At 33.3% G+C, this 20,668-nt stretch overlaps 1 protein-coding gene across 2 annotated transcripts; it reads right to left on the bottom strand.

Moving 5' to 3' along the window:
• Positions 1-4,437: 4,437 nt before the first annotated feature.
• Positions 4,438-9,292, bottom strand: LOC104607114 (ATP-citrate synthase alpha chain protein 2). Of its 2 annotated transcripts, XM_010272640.3 has the most exons (13): positions 9,082-9,292; positions 8,793-8,928; positions 8,227-8,403; positions 7,974-8,135; positions 7,790-7,870; positions 7,153-7,204; positions 6,864-6,978; positions 6,677-6,758; positions 5,805-5,900; positions 5,474-5,575; positions 5,241-5,357; positions 5,031-5,147; positions 4,438-4,719 (listed from the first exon to the last, which is right to left on the bottom strand). In XM_010272640.3, the coding sequence occupies exons 2-13, from the start codon at positions 8,889-8,891 to the stop codon at positions 4,648-4,650; spliced, it is 1,272 nt and encodes a 423-aa protein (XP_010270942.1). In that variant the 5' UTR covers positions 8,892-8,928; positions 9,082-9,292; the 3' UTR covers positions 4,438-4,647. The 2 variants fall into 2 exon arrangements, with proteins under 2 accessions (XP_010270942.1, XP_088757221.1); XM_088901095.1 differs by lacking the exon at positions 9,082-9,292 and having other exon boundaries at positions 8,793-9,028.
• Positions 9,293-20,668: the final 11,376 nt, after the last annotated feature.

The following is a 20,668-nucleotide window of genomic DNA, read 5'->3' as shown; positions in this document are numbered from 1 at the left end:
ATGCCTACAAGGTTCATAAAAAAAATTTAATTTCTCGGTGGCGTAAGTTGCAGATAATTAGTAAATTAGCATGTACAAGAAATTGTTTGGAAGACAGCCCAACCATGACTTACAAATGAGAACGACCAAGACTGAGTCATATGTCACTGGCTTTTTTTTCTTTTGTTAAACTCAGTATTCATTTGTTTACCTCTTCAACTTAATGCTAAATACTATACAAAATCCTTCTTAATCAGCTCTTCTTCTTCTAGTATTCTTGTTCCACGAATTAATCCGATCGAACAGACCAAGAAAACTGACCTGAAATCGGAATTGTTTTGACCATCAGTTTTCAGCTCGACGGTTCGACCATCTAGTTCAAATAGATGGCCTAACAAATCAACAGTTTTACCGCCCACATGAATGGGTTTCTAACCAATTCAACAGTTTTTAGCCAAGAACCAAGTTTGGGATAAAACGAAACCAATTACCTGAATGCTTTCTGGGCCAAACGGTCTGACCGTCTGAGTTAAAGACGGTTCAAAAACATTAGAACAGACCATGGTTTTCAAAACCGGATTAGACTGGATGGTCAAACCGGAAAAACCGGGAACCGGTCAGGTGACCGGTTTCGTTTTCCCCAAAAACCGGATTTCCCCCAAAACCGTTGACTTTGGTCAGCGAACCACTGAACCGGGCGATTAATCATTCGAACAATTTTGACCGTTTTTTACTTTTTTGAATTTTTTATTTTTCTGCCAGAATGAACCGGGTGTTCAGTTCGAACGGTCAGACTGTTCAACCCTATAACCGAACCCCTGGCCGGTTCAGTCACCGGGTTGATTTTAAAAACCATGGAACAGACTGTGATTCCTTTGAGAGGCCAGGTTGGAAGTAGGGCTGTTCACGAGTCGGGTTGGGTCGGTTTACTGAGATTTTTTCAACCGACCCGACCTTGTCGGGTTACCTGAAATTGAAATCGAAACCGACCCTGTGTTAAGCAAAACCGACTTGATCGGTTTGAATCGGATTGGGTCAATTTCGGCTCTAAGTTCAACCATGGTAATAAAATGGTAGATTGGAGAAAAAATACTGAAATTTGATGTAAAAAAGGACCCCTAATTGTATTAAAGAAAGAAGACTGAAATTGGTAAGGGGCCTTGGAAAGCCAACTTTCCCAAATCCAACTCTTGCCAGGGCCCAGGGGAGATCTAATTAACTCTTTAACTCATTCGGATGGCCACACTGGCACTCTTTAACTCGAACTCATCTTCCTGTAGCCGTCGGACTCAGTCCACTTGTTCTCAGAGGAAACCGGAAACCCTGTGTAGGCAGCGATGCAACTTGAGAATCAGATAATATAATTGAATGTGTAATTGTGTATGAACATGAATTAGTAATGAGAGGTTTAATTGTCACTAAATCGAATCGAACTCATCGTCAGTTCAACTTATTGACACATGAAACGAATATAATTTGTCAACTTTGTGTGTATCATCGTATAGGAAAATAATTTTACAGCTGTCTAACAATGGCCAAGCAAATGAGGCGGTCAGGAGTTATGTGATTAGGTCTAATAATTAAACGGTATCCTTTAGAAAGGTCTGGGTTGGAGATGTCAGTTTCTAGACAGGTTTTGGGATTTTACAATTTGTAGAGGATATGGATAGAGTAAGGTATTAAGTTAAACTCGATTCTTCATTGACATATTGTTAGAAAACATACAAATTTTATTTATTAGATATTGAATTTAATAATATTTTAAATTTCATGGAAGTATAATTGATAATTTATGTATTTTTTATATATCTTAATCAAATAATTGAAATTTTTGTTACTTGTTTTTATTATTTTACTTATTTATTACTTATATATAATAAAAAATTAGATACAAATTATAAATCTAACCCGACCTTATCCTTGAATATGGGGAGGGTAGGGTTTAAAATTTACAAAACCCTCTCCAGACCTGCCTGGTTGCCATCCCTAGTCTGGGACGCCCATAACTTGCAATGTATCCCATGTTATAAGGACTAGGATAGGCGATGGATGACTCATACATCATACATTGCATAAGAGGAGAATAATGAGAGAATAGCTTTAAAAAAAAGGAGAAAAGAACAATGCCATATAGAAACTTGGAAAAGTCAGTTCAAGCGAACTCAGTATTTGATCGTGGCACCAGCGGCCTCGGTTGGTAATGTCTCTTTAATCCAAGCCCAGATCGATCCAGCCCACACACAATTTTAGGGGTTGGGGTTAGACTTTTGATCTTTGGACTGGATCTAAGACCAAAAGTCATATATAAACGCACACATGCATAGATATATACATACATTTATATCAAATTTAAGTATGAACTAATTGACTGATACAAACCCATCTCAGGTTTAAACCGAACATGCATCAAATTCCAACGCAAACTGAGCCCAGGTTATAGATCAGTATTGGCCTCGGGCCTTAAGTCCAATTATTAGGATTGAACCTGGGTTGAGCTTAAATCTAACTCTGCCCAACTAATTTGCATCCCTAATTATAGCAGAGACTCAATATCAATTCCTGCCTTCACTAGGGTTGAGGGGTATGGCCCTATGGCTATTAGGACCCAGTCTTCTTTCACTCGTCTGTACTGAGAATTTACTCAATGCTAGCTAGTATTACAAATGTCTTTTCATATCGAAGATGTTTTTTTTTTTTTCCTGTTTTGGTAAATCTTGCACATTGAAGATGTTGGTATGTTATAAATCCAAAAATTACCATATTCCTTTCATTTGTCGATACTTATTTGCATCATCTATTGGTTCCTAACTTATCGTTTCATTTTGATTAGATTAATTGTTGGAAATAATAATTCATCATAATTATGCTCTTTTTGAATATTCTATGCAGGAGATTCTCATCATGCCCTATGTAGCTATGAAAAATGTCATGAAAGAGCATTTGATGAACATCCCAGTCTGAGGCCTATAAATTCTCTCTCTCTCTGTTCCTCATGGTCTATTGTTTGTTGCAACCTCCTCTACAATTTTGCTAATTAGAGAAACTACGGTTCACCTATGACAAAGAGCAGAGGAAGATGGAATATCATTGCCAAGCACATAATAACCAAACACTGGTTGATCATCGCAACCTTTTAATATGGAACAATTAAATATATGAACGGTCTAGATCATCTGTATTTGACACGCAAACAGACTACGTGTATGCTATGCTTTCTCACTTTATGTGTGTCTAAGTGATGTAAATCGAAAAATCACAATCCCTGTTGGCAGTGATGACCTGAAGCTCGGTTGCCAACTAAGGTAGCTGATTTGCATGAAAAACATCAGAGAGCCCTGGTGCCTGATGGTTTTCCAAGTATGAAACTTCAACGCTTAAGTATGTGTTTGGTTCTGTTTATTCTTATTGAATAAACTTTTGTACTTTATTTGCTATTAAAACCGAAAAATGCAATAATTGCAACCGTTTATAACAAGTAAGCACCACTTCAGCGTACCAGTGAATAAACGCCTGACCGTTTGTAAAAGCTTCAAAAAATAACATTTACAAACGGCTGGAATGCACATAAGCCAAAATTTACTTTTTACATTTTCGATGTATGCAGAAGAGCAAAAGAGAGAGAATACTGAGATGACACCTATGTGACACCATCAATAAACGTTTACTGAATAAACGTAAAGGAAACCAAACACTCTCTAAATCAGTATTGGCTAAGCACTCCAAGGTAACTACATCGCCTAACTGAAAAGCTGCCTATAGGTTGGTTGAAAAGGCAGAAGATCAAATGTTCTGGTTGAGTTTCTAAGGTCTAAAAAGTAGGTGTACTTTTTTAACCTAATCCGGTAAGCTTTATGTTCTGCTGTTTAAGGGCCTATAAAAGGATTTTAGAATAAAAGGTAAAAGAAGAGGTTAGAAGCATATTCAAGAAACGGGCATTAAGAACCAGAAAGCATGAAAAATCAATCCAAAATTCACACAGATGATCCTTGGTAAATTTCTCTTTGAAAGAAAATTCTCGCATGTCAAAGTAAAGTTTCTTCTCTGACGTCCATATTTTTCATTGGTCCTCCGAAATCTTTCCACCATCTCTACCCAACTAATGTTAATACCTAAGATATCTTCCCAAAAAAATGTAAATACCTACGGTATCTGGATATAGGTTCTAATAGAATGGGCACTATTTCACATTGCTCAACTATACCGCCATGTCCATCAAGATTCATAAATTAATTTTGACATGGTCCAATAACGACCTTCTATCTCTTACGCTGTGTTTGACCGTAGGTAAAGTTGCTGCTGACAGCACGAGTTTTCCTGACACTGCTAACTCGATCAGCGATATATCCTGGTTTCATGCAGTTCAAGGCATTCATTGATGTCACATAGACAACAATAACAACCAGAGGTCTTAACATGAAAAGACAAAACCAAATTGGGAGATATAACTACATTAGTTAATGAAAAGAAAACCATACTCTAGTCGGTTTATTGCAGTAAATGGTTTCATGACCAAAAAATAAATGTCCTGATTTTACAGCAATTCAATGGATCCTCTTTAAGATGCAATGCCTCAAGCTAAATTACTTTCTTGGACTCAAATTAAGAACACAAGAAGAAGTAGAAGAAAGTAAAAACTTTGAAGAGGAGAAAAAAGAAAATTTAAGGATTTTATGCCGCAGACATAATGCAATCAATTGCTTGCTTGCAAATTCCAGTCATTGTAGCCTCAGGGCCATAGACCTGCAAGAACGATTACCAACAACAAAACCAGGTCACAAAAACAGATGAGCTCCTTGGCCATTCAAGAAAAAAAAAAAGAGTTGTGCATGTGTATATGCAGATTGTCTAGGTGTAGTAACAAATTTGAAAGGTTGCACAGTTTTAATATTCCTTCTGGTTTACATTTACAATAAGTTATGGAGTCCTTTTGTAAAAGCAGCTTGAAATCCAGAATGCTCTTCCAGTCATGGTTTAAAAAGTTAAGAGAAGTCTAATGAGTCCAACCAGCCATAAGTGATCACATAATGAAAAACCAGATTATGATTACATACCTCAAGGGGAACACCTAGCTCCTCTCCCAGGGCACGCATTTTTGCTAAACCAGTTTGATAGTTTGGACCACCTCTTCGAACATAAATGTGCATTCTTGCTGCCTTCAGCTTAGATTCCTACGAATTTGAAAAGGTTACACGCTTGACGCCTTTAAAGCATATGAAAGAATTATTAAAATCACAAAAAAAAGAGATTGCAATTTAGCCTACCTTCTCCCGAAGGGCCCGAATTATGCCATTAAATGTGGCAGCCACATCAGTGAAATTAGCTATACCACCCCCAATGAGAAGAGCTCTCTTACGACCATCAGGGTCTGCAGTTGCACACTGCAATATCATAAAAGGATATTGTCATTATACTGCAAATGCAAAATGTTATTTGCTAAATGAACATAAGAAGAAGCTATAGCTCCATCCTGTACCCAAGTTTAGAGAAATCTTACATCAATAACAACTCTGGCATACTGCAACACCTCCTCCTCATTTGGAGCTCCACTGTATTCAGCATAGTTTCCAAGCTCCGAAGCATAACCTAAATCTCCAACCTAATTAGACAGAAAATGTTGAAGAATTTTAGCATGGAGGTGGGAGAAAAAGTGAAATTGTGGAATTTCGGCCACATGAAAGATGAAATATTCCAGCAATTGAAAGGTGGGAAATGGTATAAGGACCATTGCTCACCATGCACTTTTCAACCAGGCATTGGCAGATATATACCCAGGCAATCAAAGAAAATGAAGTAGCATTAGCATGAAAAGAAATGAGAAAACTTACAGTATCAGCATATATAACACTTGCACCGCCACCTGCTACCATTGTCCAGATTCGTCCTTTAGGGTTCAAAACAGTGAACTTCAAGGACGCGCTTGTCTGCAATGTAACTCATGCATCAGTTCACAAATCTGCCTCTTATAACTTTTGAGACAGATTCTGGACTCTAAAATACACCCCAGAATAAACTAATAGAATGTTAAAGTTCATGGGAGAATAATAATCAAGAATTAAAAAAACAAAAACATGGGAAAATTACCAGGCTAACAATCTACTATAAGAAATTAAGGAACAGTGCCTTCAGGATTGCACTGTTAAAATGTGCCCTACAATGACCTAGATCACAACTCAAACATCAAGATCATTCTCACATATGCTAAGTTGCTTCAAGTTACTGAATAGCAGTTCTTATACTTACATCTTTACATAGACAATATCAGTTGTTGATTGAACTATAAATCTATTTTTTTTCACTTTGCTAGTTTCTTTCAAATTCATACACAAATGATTTTGATGTGCCTTCTAAATGTGGGTTTCAGATGTATTTCACAACCATGCATGATCAAGTGTAATTAGTTCATTATGCACCAAATTAGCTTTATAACCCATCTCAGTTATCTGAACTTTATTGCGATGCATCAGAAAGGATGAATGTTATTTCCAGGGTCTGTAGATACTGAAAATAGGCATTCTATGATATTCTATCAAAAGAAATTAAATGGAGCCTTTTTGATATTTCGTTAGTGATTTAATGATTTCAACAGAATTAAATAATATCTAAAATATTTTAAGGAAATAGATGGAATCATACTGTACAGTAAAGAAAACCTCCAGCAAAATATTTAAAACATGAATTAGCATGCATAAGTAGCAACCTTTTCATCCAATGCATGGACAAAGCTTTCTGTAGGACTCAGTACTCTGCCAAAAGGCAGTGGGAACTCAATGTGGCCCCACCTGCAAAGTATAGCACAACTTTATAAGACCAATACTCTTTGCAGTTCATTGAGAAAAGATGACAATTTTAGCACATCTTCCTTGAATCTTGAACAACAAATTTACTTCTTAAAATTCTTGAAGGCAGCTGTGTCATCCAATTCTCCCCTCATATCCAATGGGTATGGCTCTCCATTCACCAATGTAAATGGATTCATCTCTAAAAAACTGAAGTCCAGATCTGTACAGGGAATAATCAATCAAAATGAAGCAAACAATGATAGTGTGCATAATATATATCTTATAATATAAAATTGAGAAAAGGTGTTTCCTATCATTTCAAGAAATAAATGATTGTTGCATATGCTCAATAACAAGAGATACCAATTATTTTCATCCTTAGAGATAGCCATACCCTGAAAGACAGCAAATACACCTTTTATGAACTCTCCAATTTTGTCTCGAACCTGAGCCAAAGTAAAATATATAAGTATGCCTTAAGTGTGGAAGACAGTAATATGCTCAAAAACAAAGCCAACTAGAATACATTGTACATGAAAACTGTTGAAGACCCAAACAAAGAAATAGCTTCTTCAGTGATCAAGGGCAGAATACATTGTACATTTAAACTGTCTTACACTATGCAGTAAACTTGGACCACCCATTATCTATCCCAAAATCTTTCACCATCCATGCATGGTTTGAATTGGAGGGGCACCAAAAATCACAAACTCCAGCAAATTTAAATTAATCTTTAAAATCTTTAGATAGATATTTCCTTTTCTTTCTTTCTAGATCCTAAAAAGTTGGTGCACTAAACTGACAATGATTATTCATCATGTACTGCAGGCATCACTGACACTCTGGTTGAACAATGGCATACAAGCAGGCCACATATGCACAAGATGGCATAGTAGACAGAGAAACTTAATGCCCAAAAAGAAGATCATTAATCCCATGATAAGAATAGGCAAAGAAATTCCAGATAATACAATCTCCATGTTTAATGATGTATCATTTGAAAACAATGAAAACAGCATGATTGAAAGTACCTCCAAAGGAAGTGTAGCAATCAGTGGAGCACATGCCTCTGATGTCATAGGCTTCTCTGTAGGGAGAAATATGGTCTTAACCTGCATGACCAAAATCAAGCAATGCCACCTTAGATCAGAAAATGAGGCAATAAGTGTGACTACAATTGGAAGATGCAAATACCCAATTGGTCTTCCATCATACCTTGTCCCAATTTTCTTCAATCTCAATACCCCCACACTCGGAGAAGCTAATGGTGGAACCAAGCCTCTCAGAAACAATAGAAAGGTAGTACTCTTGGTGATGGGGAACAAATGGTTCAACAATGAAAGTGGTAATAGGTGCCTTGCACCCACCCATCTCAACCTAAACAAGATATAAATTCCATGTGAGAACAAAGCTAATTGTATTATTAACTGAAATGAGCATTTCCAGGTAATGTTGCTGCGGGATTCACCTCAACACCAAGACGTTCTTTCACGAAGGTTGCAACTTGAGCCAGATCCAAATTCAGAGCAACCAAGCCACTCTTCCCACGCTTCCCAAACAACATGTCGGGCTTGACAACCAATCTTGTAGACGAAAGCCATGGTTCTTTGTTTGTTAACTCGGTGAAATCTGTGGATTCCGTTACCTTAAAGAATAGAGAATATTAAAATTGAAAACCAATTCTCGTCAAAAGGATTCCGATCGTTTCTGGTCAACAAAAATTAAATATAACTCTTTTTTGATTGGTCAAATTATAGATTCTTTCTGTTGACACAAGCGGCATATAACGTCCGTAACAAGTAGAAATGACTTGATTGCAAAAGAAAACCATAGAATCGAAGGTGAGAAACTAAATCAGAGATACAGTGACAGAGTGTTGTGCGTGTCTGCGACAAGAAGAGTTGAGCTTAGGATGACAGAAAAGGCATGTCATACTTGAGGCAGAGGGGAGAGATCTAATAAGTCTTGGAGCAGATAGAAATGAGTGGACAGTCTAAAAACAGAGCTCGAATGGAGAACAGATCGGTAACCTACCTGAGCAGAGCAGATCTCGAGCTGGATCCCAGCAAGTCTCTTCAAGTGCTCCTTGAGAAGTCTCTTGGAATCATACTCTCTGATCTTCTTCCTCGCCATTGCTCCGCTTAATCTCTTTAAATCTAAATCTGAAAGACTGTGAAGAGAGAATGTTAACACTTAGGAGAGAGAGAGAGAGAGAGAGAAAGGAACGAGGCAGAGGGAGAGAAGTGCGGTGTGAGGAGAATAAAAGAGACCAATTTGGGGCGGGGGAGGTGGCTTGAGATACGGGAAAGAAGATTAGGCTTACCAAACTTGAGAGGCTGAACGGGGGAGATGAGACGGAAGGAGAGGGAAGTTTGGTAGATGGTGCTCGCTTCGATTGTATCGTAGTATCTAACTAGCTATTAATCTATTATTATTGCTGGGGTAGTTGCTTTGCCCGAACGAGAGCCTACCATCACCATGGGAGTTGGGTGTCGCATGTCTGGGTTAAGTCTCGTACCAACTCCCCTGTATTTGGTTGGAGGAAGGACCGGTAGAAGGGTGGTAGAGGAATGACAAACATAAATTCAGACCGGGCAATAGGGGTCGGGTCGATGTGTTTTTCTGGTCGGGCCAATTTTTCGGGTTGGGTCGCCGAAGGCAGGGGTGTAACAATGGATGGATTTTTGGGTCAAGTTAATAGAATCTTGATCGAATTCGGATATATATATAGTAATTAATTATGTGCGTTCTATGTATGAATTTTAGATATATTAATATTACTTGATATATCATATTAAATCTTATATATATATATATAAAAGGGGTTGTTTCTTCTTTCGCCACATGACATTAATTTAATTAAATTTATAATTATAATTATTAATCATTATAATTACTAACGGTTATAATGGCAGTTGATGTAGCGTGATCCGGTCACTCCTACCTGGCGGTGGTCTGGTTCCTACCTGGCAATGGATAGTACCTGAGATGGAGAAGACAGTGAAGGATTCCTGGGGAGTTCGTCCGACGAGAACACTCCAATGCTTAAATTAGAATTCGGTGGAAAGCTTAGAGAATAGTAAGAGATCTAAGAGTAAAGATAGTGCGAAATCACTTGGTAGAAGTTACCTTGCCCCTTGGAAATCGGGACCTTTATATACTGATGTTCTGTCAAATCGGGTGTAACCGCCTTTAATCCTCTGTTACAGCCGTTATTCGCCAGGCTGATTCGATTGGTTTCATTCTTCTTTTGTCAAGAGATAATGGTGTTGCCTAATTTTTTAAAAACCTAGAGATACTTTTAAGGGATTACTGAAACTAAGGCCCTGTTTGTTTTCATAAAGTCACTTACCTGGGTAAGTGCATTTACCCATGTTCTTTTATTTCCCATGTAAATAAGGCAATGACCATTTTAGCCATAAAAATCCACTATTAAAAAGGGCATTTTTGTCTCATTCAAGTGTTGGCAACTTTCCCACCAGGTGGAAAACTTATTTACCCACCTAGGAAATAGGTCTAGGAAAATAAACTTTCCTTGGTCCTAGAGCTATAAAACGGGAAGTGCCTCCCTCCCTTGAGATATTTTGGGGGGTCAGCTCGGCATGGCCCATGGCTCAAGCTCACATGGGCCCGTGCCATGCCACGGGCTGGGTTGGTTTGTCGGACAATCCTTAGGCTAGGGCGGGCCGTGGATTGGGCCAAAGCTACTTATTTAAAAAATTGAAAAAAATCTTAAATTTTTTATTTTATATGAATTTTGATGTATACAATTGTTTATATGTACAATAATTAAATAAAATAGTATAACAAAATTGAAAATAATTGTTTATTTTGTTAATATATTATATACTATATGTTATTATATAATTATATGGGTTGTGTCATGCTGGCCCAACCCACGGACCTGAATCCCCAAGCCCGACATGGCCGGTGGCCCATACAATCGTGTCGTGCCATGGCACAGCCCGTGACCATTGAATCATGCCAAGCCACGGGCAGCACGACCGATTTACACCTCTATCTAGTCTCCACATAAATCTGAAAAAAGAACATGGATTTCTTGATCAATGGATATTACTTTCCCCTTCTCATAATCCCATTAACCAACTTTCCCCTTTTCATAATCCAAAAAAAAGAACGCCCTCTAAAGGATATTACTTAATCTATTTTACAAAACCTAAGAGTTTTAAGTATTTTATCCTAATAAATGTCCTACTACCTTGAAATCACTTTACATATCTGATGATAAGAGAATGAACTATGACTAGACAACTCCCTTGTATCAGTATGCATTCCACTTTAAGGGCTGAAGGCTCAGTTTGGAAGGAGTACAAATATAAATATGTACACTACAAATGCATACAAAATGCAAGGTTTTGCACTCTATGTATTTTATTTGCATTCCTTCCAAACTGAGCCGAAGTTTCTCATTTGTCCTCTGAAAAACTGTTAATTTCAATGGTTACTAGGGCTCTAAATAAATGTTTGGAGTGTTGAATGGTCCATTCATTCTTAACTGCCCACGAAATGCATTTAGAGATCTTTTGCAGCTGTTTCAACTCTCATGAAGATTACAACCGGTTGGATGGCACAAGCAGATGAAAATTTTCATCTTTTTTCTATTTTCTTTTTGGGTGGTGATTTTGGAGAAGGTTAATCAAGAAAACTCAATAATATTCAAGTTCATTCATTACTACGGTTGAGTTAGATGATTGGTAGAGAATGGTAGACATAAATAAAGAATTAGCTCGATGCAACGACTGTTCAATGGACTGTGAAACCAATGATAATAACTCTCACCAACAGTTATAAATACATGGAACCCATAAACCATTCAATCTCACTTAGCATTTTATGACTGATGTGGGTGTTATCATGGTTTTCACAGCCTGCTGTACAGCCATTGTGTCCAGTTAATCCAAATTATAAATAAAGGGGTCGGAGCCAAAGCATGGAGGTGGAGGACACGAGACCCATTTACCTTATAATGGACAGCCTTTGGTTACCAACGAGTTGGATCTCTTGCACTTATTTTTCTTTTTAGTTTGTTACAGGTCTTCCATTACCTGATGAAATATTTATTTGTTCCATAATATAGATATTATAGCAAGCTATATACATATATACTTCATGTGTGTGTAATATTTTATAGGATTCAGTTATAATGTTAGAAAAACATATAACCAATCAACGGGTATCTTTAAAATGATAATCCAATTAGGTGGTATTCATATATTTAGCAAAAAAAAAAAGTGCTATTCATAGCTTTTAATTATTTTTAGGTTTCAATTGTTTTGCTTTTATTTTCCATTCAAGAGATAATCTTCGATATGATTTTTTTTCTTGCTGCGGGTTACAAATACAAATAAGAAACACTTGATTTTTTGAAAACAAAAATTTATATTTTTTTTAAACAAAAAATCATGTTCTTGGTTACATGTGTATTTGTTTCTTAAATTTCTAAATACAAATAAGAAACACTTGATTTTTTTTAAACAAAAAATCATGTTCTTGGTTGCATGTGTATTTGTTTCTTAAATTTCTAATTATGATGGTCTATGTATTTGCACACTAAATTTTGTTTTTTCTTAATTTAAAAACCATTATTTTGATGGTTACCCATCAAAGATGTTGGGAAATGGGGTCACTGAAACTTGGAGGAGAAACTCTGAGGCGAGTTTGAAAACACTGTCTTTAGTACATTATTTTCCCTCATTCAATTTCACTGAGTTTGTTGTTGGGTTACTGGATTGTGAGAGAGAGAGAGAGTGATTTTCGAAAATGTTGTGTGTGAAAGCTTGATTCACGCTCCCTAAATAGTTTGAACAGTGTCTCTTAATCACATCTGATCAAATCATGGTCGTTGATCACATCAACGGTCAGATTGCACCAAAAAGCCAAACCCACCCTTCACAAGCCACGCAAGTGCGAGCAAAGTGCGCCTCTAAAACATCTCATTGCACCACACACATGCATGTGCATTGCACAGTACCAAGCCTCCATACTCTCCTCTTCTATTTCTAAAGAGTGTAAATCAGCTCCTATTAAAAAACCCAAAACAAAACTTGTAATTTTCCAATGTGGGACAACTTCAAAACTGGTTTTAGTAAGAGAAAATCTATTTTCCCAAACAAGTGTGCAAGTGTAATTTCTCATGTAATTGACCAATCAAACCCATTGGATTTAATCTCTAATGAGAATAAAATCCAACAAAAGATTCGTTAAAGAATTTGTTTATTCTTTCTTTTAATTCTACAATTAGCTAGTCAATTACCAAATGGGTGTTTGGTGTTTCTAGGCTCACCATGACACATGCACATTTCTCTTCGGGTATTTGTCTATTTTTTCCTACTGCTTTCTATTTTTACATTACTTTTAAAGTTGAATAAAATAACTCAAGTAGTCAATCATTATTATGACTTTTCCAAATATATTTCCTCATTAATTCATCGTCAACTTTCTCTCATTTTGTCTCATTAATTTCTCAATATTTTCATCTCATTAACTCACTCAAATGCATGTGGGATTCAGTCCCTAGCTACAACCAGCAAGAGACCTTACCAAACCAACATGTTGGCACTTTACAAATCTATATCAATTTCAATTACTCTAGTGAATTGCCTAAAATTTTTTAGCTCTATACATATACTTGAAAAAAAGTCCCTATATATTCCAAAAAATGTGGTCAGCCTCCCTATCAAAATGTCTTTATTTATAGGATAAATTTCTTAAACTACCCTTATGGTTAAACTAATTGATTATTTATATCCTCACTGTTTGAAAATTGACTAATACTGCCCCTACTGTTTTTGGCAATTGACTAATCCTTTTTTATGGGTAACATGTGTCAACGGAAATATGAAAAAGACTTCTCCCGCTAGTTCTTTTCTTCGGATAATGAAAGAATGGTCCTCATGGTTAATTAAAACTCGAGGAAATGCAGCATAAATTCGTGGAAAATAAAAGAGAAAAAATAGTAGGACTACGACATCCATTTTAAAAGTGCCAATTCAAAATCCAAAGTTCCTTGACAGAGAAACATGGTCTCGATAGTTCAATTGTACCTCTCAGTGAGACCTTCAATGAGAGCAGAAAACGTGATTAATATGAGGTTTTTTGTTAAACAACTTCATTGTCTGGAGAATCACTAACCTTAAGGACACCTTTCCTGAGGTAGTCTGACCCTCCATCTCTTTAACTCCAAATCAAAGACCTATATATATATAAGAGGAAGCTCAACACCTTCGCCTTCTAACATATAGAGACCGTATCTTTAACTACAATTAGGGAAAAACGCATTTTACCCATCGAAGCACCGCTCGGAACAACAGCCCTAGCTTAGGTTCCATCAGAAAGTGTAACGTCCGCCTGAAAATTTCTCTACCTTTAGAAACCATGTCTAGAGAGGCAAATGAGGAGGAAATTTCTACCACTAACACGAAATGCATTGTCGAGAACTAGATATCAACCAACAAGATAATAAACAACTAACAGAAATCGAAAACCCTTAAAAATGTGCATTTACTGTCATCAGAATCAGAACCTAGAAACAATACGAATAGATTATTAAACAAGACTTTAAAAAAAAGGAAACAACCCATGCTGATGTTCGAGTCATCGAGTGGGTTTAACACATTGAAGTGTTAATGAACTTACTTCGATAGTAGGGTTTCCACGACAATCGAAGATCTGCCTAGATTCTTGGGTTTTCGTCGGAACTAAGGATGCTGGAACTAAGATCTCAGCCTTAGTATACATCTTAGTTCCTGGGTTTTCATTGGAACCGAGAATGTTGGAATTAAGATCTCTTCAATGGAACTGAGATCGACATCTCTGCTCTTGAGTTTTTGTTTGAAACATATAAAGAAATAATGAAGAAGAAAGGTTTTAGGGATGGTATTTTAGGAACAGAAGTCAAAGGGTATTTTTAGGAATGAATGTGGAAAGGGTATTTTAGGAATCTTTAATAAATATATCAGTCACGTGATGTTACATGTAACGGAAAGTTTAAGAATGCTAACGGCAAGGGTAGAGTTAGTCAATTGTCAAAAACAGTAGGAATAGTGTTAGTCAATTTTCAAACAGTAAGAATACACTTAGTCAATAACTAAACCATAAGGGTAGTTTAAGAAATTTATCCTTATTTATATTGATTTGTCTTGAAAGCCTAAAATTATGAAAATGGGACAACCTTTTTTTTCTTCACACCAAATGGCATGAGAACTAACTTGAGATGTTCAGTGTACAAGCATTGTTGTGTTTGGTTTGAAGGAAAAAGTAGGGAAATGAAGGGAAATATAAAGAAACTTTTACAAACCTTGTATAGGTTTCCCTATCTTTTCCTTCAAACCAAACATAACCTAGGAAAATTTGTCGCAATAAAGTCTGGAATATCGGACCAGGTAAATGTTGATGAAAGAGATAGTGCTTTTCTGGCCAGAAAGTGCACCACAACGTTCCTGGATCTTTTAATGAACTGCACTGAACAATGGGGTATTTGGTTTAACATAACCCTGCAATCAATAAGGGTGTCAATGGACCGGTTTTGGTTTGAACCCCGCCCAGTCCAAAATCAATTTTGACAGACCAAAAAGACAAAATGGATTGGACCACTCCAGTCCAAAATATTTATTAGATTGGACTAGACCTGGTCCGTCCGTAATAAATTTATACTGGATTTGGTTAGATTAAACTAATATCCGATCTATTGATATAAGAAAAAAATATAAATGTCAATGGACCGGTCCAAAATAGTTCAAATTATTCATTGGATTAGATTGGATCTGATCCATTTGTAATGGACTCACATTAGACTGGATCGGATTGGACCAAATCTAGTCCAATCAACAACCCTAGCAATCAGCAAAGTAATGCTTTATACGCCAAGGAGCATCAGACCTCCAAGAGGGACTTTATGACAATAAGTGCACCCCCCTCAAATATAACATGGTGTAATTGGAGATCCGAGGCTAGTTTCAGGCTTTCTTTTAAAGCTAGCACTTCAATTTCCATTGGAGAGCAAACCGCAAGATGGGACAACCTCTTGCATTTTGCTAAAAAAGCTACGTTACATTTGGGTTCAAGACAAAATGACGTAGATATGCTCATCAAGAAAGACAAAACTATATGGATAGAACATGGACGGTTTTAAAATCAACTTAAGTTCCATTTAGAAATAATAAAAATTAATAAAACATAATGTAACATTACTAATAAAATATTATCTAACAATAATAAGAATAAATTAAAATTGATTTTATTGGAAGAAAACTCTTATGATTTCCATTTAAAATAATAAAATAATTTCCATACAATTTAAGGATAGCTAATAGAAAAATTTTCTAACAATATTGATAAAGAACTAATAAAAGTGAACTATGTTTATAACAAAATTCATAGAAAAATAAAAATTAAAAGTAACAAAAACTAATTGATAAAATTAATATAGATTAGTAACTACTTATTAATTAAAACAATAAGATTAATAATATTATAATTGACTTTCTTGAGAAACAATTGATTTTTATTAATTTAAGTCCACTTGAATTTATTTAAAATAACATAAATTAATAACATCTTAATAGAAATTGATAAAAAATTGAAATTTAAGAATTGTTTTTTTAAAGCAATACAAAATTAAATTCCATCTAAAATAATAATAAACACAAAGACTAGTGAAAAAAATAATAAAAAATTATCCAAAACTAAATCCCATTTAAACATAATAAAAACTAATACAAATTTATTAACTTAAAATCTTTTAAGTTCTATTTAAAATAAAATAAATTAACACAAATTTATCTAACAATACATAACATAAAAATAATGATTGGATTGGTTCGAAACAACTCAGCCCAGCCCAATTGAGAATTTTATATGATCCTTTTGATTCAATCTCCATTCACAAACAACATTCCACATGATTAATATAAAAATATTTATTTATGTTTATATATTAATTATATAGTGCAATTAATATATATATCAAAACAAAGCAGCCAATAATTTTTCTCCTTTTTTTGAAATTCTTATTTTTTTTATTCCATGTCATTTTTTAAACAACCAATGAGATGCACTTTCCAATCACCTAAATAATCTCTTATCCTAAAATTTCTCCCAAACTACCTCCCCAACTTTCTCCAAAATTATCTCTAATTCCTATTTATCTTCTAAATTATCTCTAATTCCTATTTATCTCCAAAATTATCTCTAATTTAATAGAGAGTTTCTCTCATAAATTATCTATAATTCCTATTTATCCTCTCCCATACTTTTTATCTATATCTATCTAAAGAAAGTTTAGGTTAAAAAATTTAAGAACTATTTAAATATTCTAACAAAATTATATAATAACTTTAAAACATCTATTAAAAACACAAAAAATAATTTTATATATTTACAAAATATATCACAAAATTATGTGCTAACAATTTAAATTATGTTTATTTGGATTATCAACTTAAATGTTTTTCAAATTTTTAATAATATGTAACAGCTTTAAATAAATAAAATTCAAAGAACAAAAAAATAGATATTTTATAGATTATTTAAATATTTAAATAACTAAATATTTATCATAAATATATTTTAAATAGTTAAAAAACGAAATTAACTAATAAATAATTTTATATTTTTTTATAAAATATATCACGAAATTATGTACTAACAATTTAAATTATGTTTTTCTAGATAATCGATTTAAATGCTTTTCAAACATTTAATAATATGTAATAGCTTTAAATAAATAAAATTAAATAACGCAAAATTTTAAATATTTATCATAACTATATTTTAAATCGTTAAAATAACAAAATTATGTAATAAATTTAAAAATTTCTTTAAAGCAGAAAAATAGTTATAGCATAATATTGAAATTAATAATAATTTAATATATTACAAAATTAATAATGAAATTATGTAATAATTGTATAAATTGTGATTTTATGGATAATTAAATTCCATAAATAACTAATATTTTACATATTATTTAAGTATTAAAATAATTGGGTATTTTAAATAACAAAATATTTAACGTAACTAGATTTTAAATAGTTAAAATAAAGTAAATATGTAATAAATTTAAAAAATTTCTATAAAGTATACAAATAATTATAACATAATATTGAAATTGATAATAATTTAACATTTTTACATAATATTGTAAATAACTAATTTCACTTTTATCAAGTAATAATTCGAGAAAATAACTTTCAAGAAAATTAATATTTATTAATAATCATTTTAATCTCTTAACTTGTATTTATTATATAGTTATATATACTAAAATTAATATTTATTGTATTTTAGTAATTATTTATTGTTTTTGTGATAAATGTATTTTCAATGATTATGTATAAATTTATTTTTTTTTGTTATTTAATAGCAAACTTTCAATAATTATTGGAGATTAAATAAAATTAAATTATTGTACTTATTGTATTTTTGTTATAACTTATTGATTAATGTTTATTAGAGATTAAACTATTATTTGAGATTATACTATTTATTGACTAAGTTAATATATTTTTAGTACTTATTGTATTTTTTCATTATCAATATATTTTTAATAATTGTGTGTTTTTGCTATAAAGTTTCAATAGTTATTGGAGATTAAACTATTGTTATTTATCAGAGATTAAACTCTTAATTTAGATGTAATTGTGAGTGTTTATGAGTTGGTTCGGTTCGGTCGTAAGCTATTTGGTCAACCAAATTGGCCTGGTCAGGTTGGGGAATTGGTTAGCTGAAATCGACTAACATTTTTGTGAAAACCGACCCACTCAGGTTATATCTATTTGGGTCAATTTTTTGGTTCAGTTAGTCGGTTCAAAGATTTAAACATAAAAATTAAATCAACTTTTAAAAATCATAGTGCAATTATTAAAAAAATAAATTTTAAAATTATATTTATGATATAAAATATTTTAGACTAAGAAATATGAGAAATTTCCCACTTTTCCATATCAAAATTTATATTTAAAATATAAAATGTTAATATATATCCATGGTTAGGTTGTTCGACTTTGGTTGGTTTACAAATGGTCAAAATGAAATTGATCCAACTTGGTTGAATTGGAAAATTTTTGAACCATAGCCGACCTAAAATACTAGAAAATCGACCAACTTGGGTCGAGTTTATCAGGTTGGCCAGTTTCATCAATTTGATGAATTAACCTAATTGAAATTAATTATTGTTATTTTTGTATTAGTAAAAAATATTGAAAATAGTATATAAAATATGAATAATTATTATTTTTTATTTAAAAAGTTAAAAATATAAAACAATTGTGTACTCTCATGTGATTCTATTAGGGTCATTTACTAGAACACATCTTATAGTTTTACATATTTACTTAAACATACCTTATGGTTTTCATTTTATTAAAACATCCCATATATTTAACAACTTATTTACTTAATCAACCTTTCATTAAGGAGTGTTTATTTTGCCATTAGGCCCATGATTTTTTATTCCAAAAATACCCTTAACATGTTTTTTTTTGTACAGAAAACAAAATTAACCAAATATAGCCAATAAACCGCCCATGTCTTATAAAGGGCAAAAATTTTATTTTTATATTCTTTTGATTAAATTTATTTAAATGAACATTAGGGTCAATACTATCATTTTTCACTGTCATCTAGTGGAAGATTAATTAAATTCATAAAATGGTGTTTTAGTAAAATTTTAAATATAGGGTAGATTTTAGTAAATCCATTAAATTATAAAGGGTATTTTAGTAAATGACCATTTATATTATTTAGCTTCCTTTTAATAAATCCTGTGCATCGCACAATCCCCGCTAGTATATTATTATAAAGTGGATATCTGTCTTAATTTTAGTGCAATGACCTCACATCCTATCATGTCTCACTCAACAGTTCATCTTCTCTATTTTTTGTGTTGTTAACTCGACCATTAGAGTTGTTCACACTCACAGTATCTCCTGGGGCCTCTCGTGCAAGTGCTTACATAGTTACATTAATTGAGGTACGGACCCAATATAACACAAACTAGGTGGCACTTCATTAGCCGAGGTGACACTCTTACATGATGACATGGTGCTTGGCATCACAAGTGGGCTCGATTCATGAGTGTTTCTTTCACTTTTTTTTATTTTTTGAAAAAATACAAAAAAAGGAAAAATTGAGACGCATGTTGACGTGGCAGATCCGATACTATTTTGTCAGGTTCAAATCCCCTTCCCTTGGATCTTCAAATCGGATAGGATCACCCCTATCCAATCCAATATATATATATATATATATATATATATATAAAATATATTATTTATATTGCATTTTTATAAATTTGTTATATTAATTATTTTTTTTTATAAAAAAACATGTATATATATATGATGAAAATAGTTGAAATGATATTTGTATTTTTTGTTGTTCTTTTTAATTATTATATTTTATTTTTCTTTTGATAATTTATTAAATTTTTAAGAAATTTAAATCGGATTGGATCTAATCGAATATCTGACTTCTTCACTGAATTTGAATTCAAATCCATACTTACAAGATTTAATTGGATCTTCGGATCAACTCTTAACCATGTCGGATCGGATTTGGATGTACTCTAATTTGAATCCAACTCGGTCCATTTGCATCCCTATATTTGACATTTCAAGAAATCAATCATTTATGAATCTCGAAACTAATCATTGCAAAAATGTTTTTTTTTAAATACTACAAAATGAGATTTTCTTGTCGATTCCATTTATTTGCTAATGTGATATGAATGATACATCAGCAAAAATAGAATGCTTATAAAATGCTTTAGTGCCAAATACCCACTTAGAAGATGTCTCTAGCAGATTCCATATTGTAGAAAATTGACAAAATTAAATTGTTGTATAATGTCAACTTTATCTTTACCCTAAAATGAAGGAAATCTTTTTAGT

Source organism: Nelumbo nucifera, chromosome 3 (genome assembly GCF_055504915.1).
Source record: "Nelumbo nucifera cultivar China Antique chromosome 3, China Antique-T2T, whole genome shotgun sequence".
Lineage (NCBI taxonomy): Eukaryota > Viridiplantae > Streptophyta > Magnoliopsida > Proteales > Nelumbonaceae > Nelumbo > Nelumbo nucifera.
The sequence above is the reverse complement of the archived record's forward strand: the minus strand, read 5'-3'. Positions and strand labels throughout refer to the sequence as shown.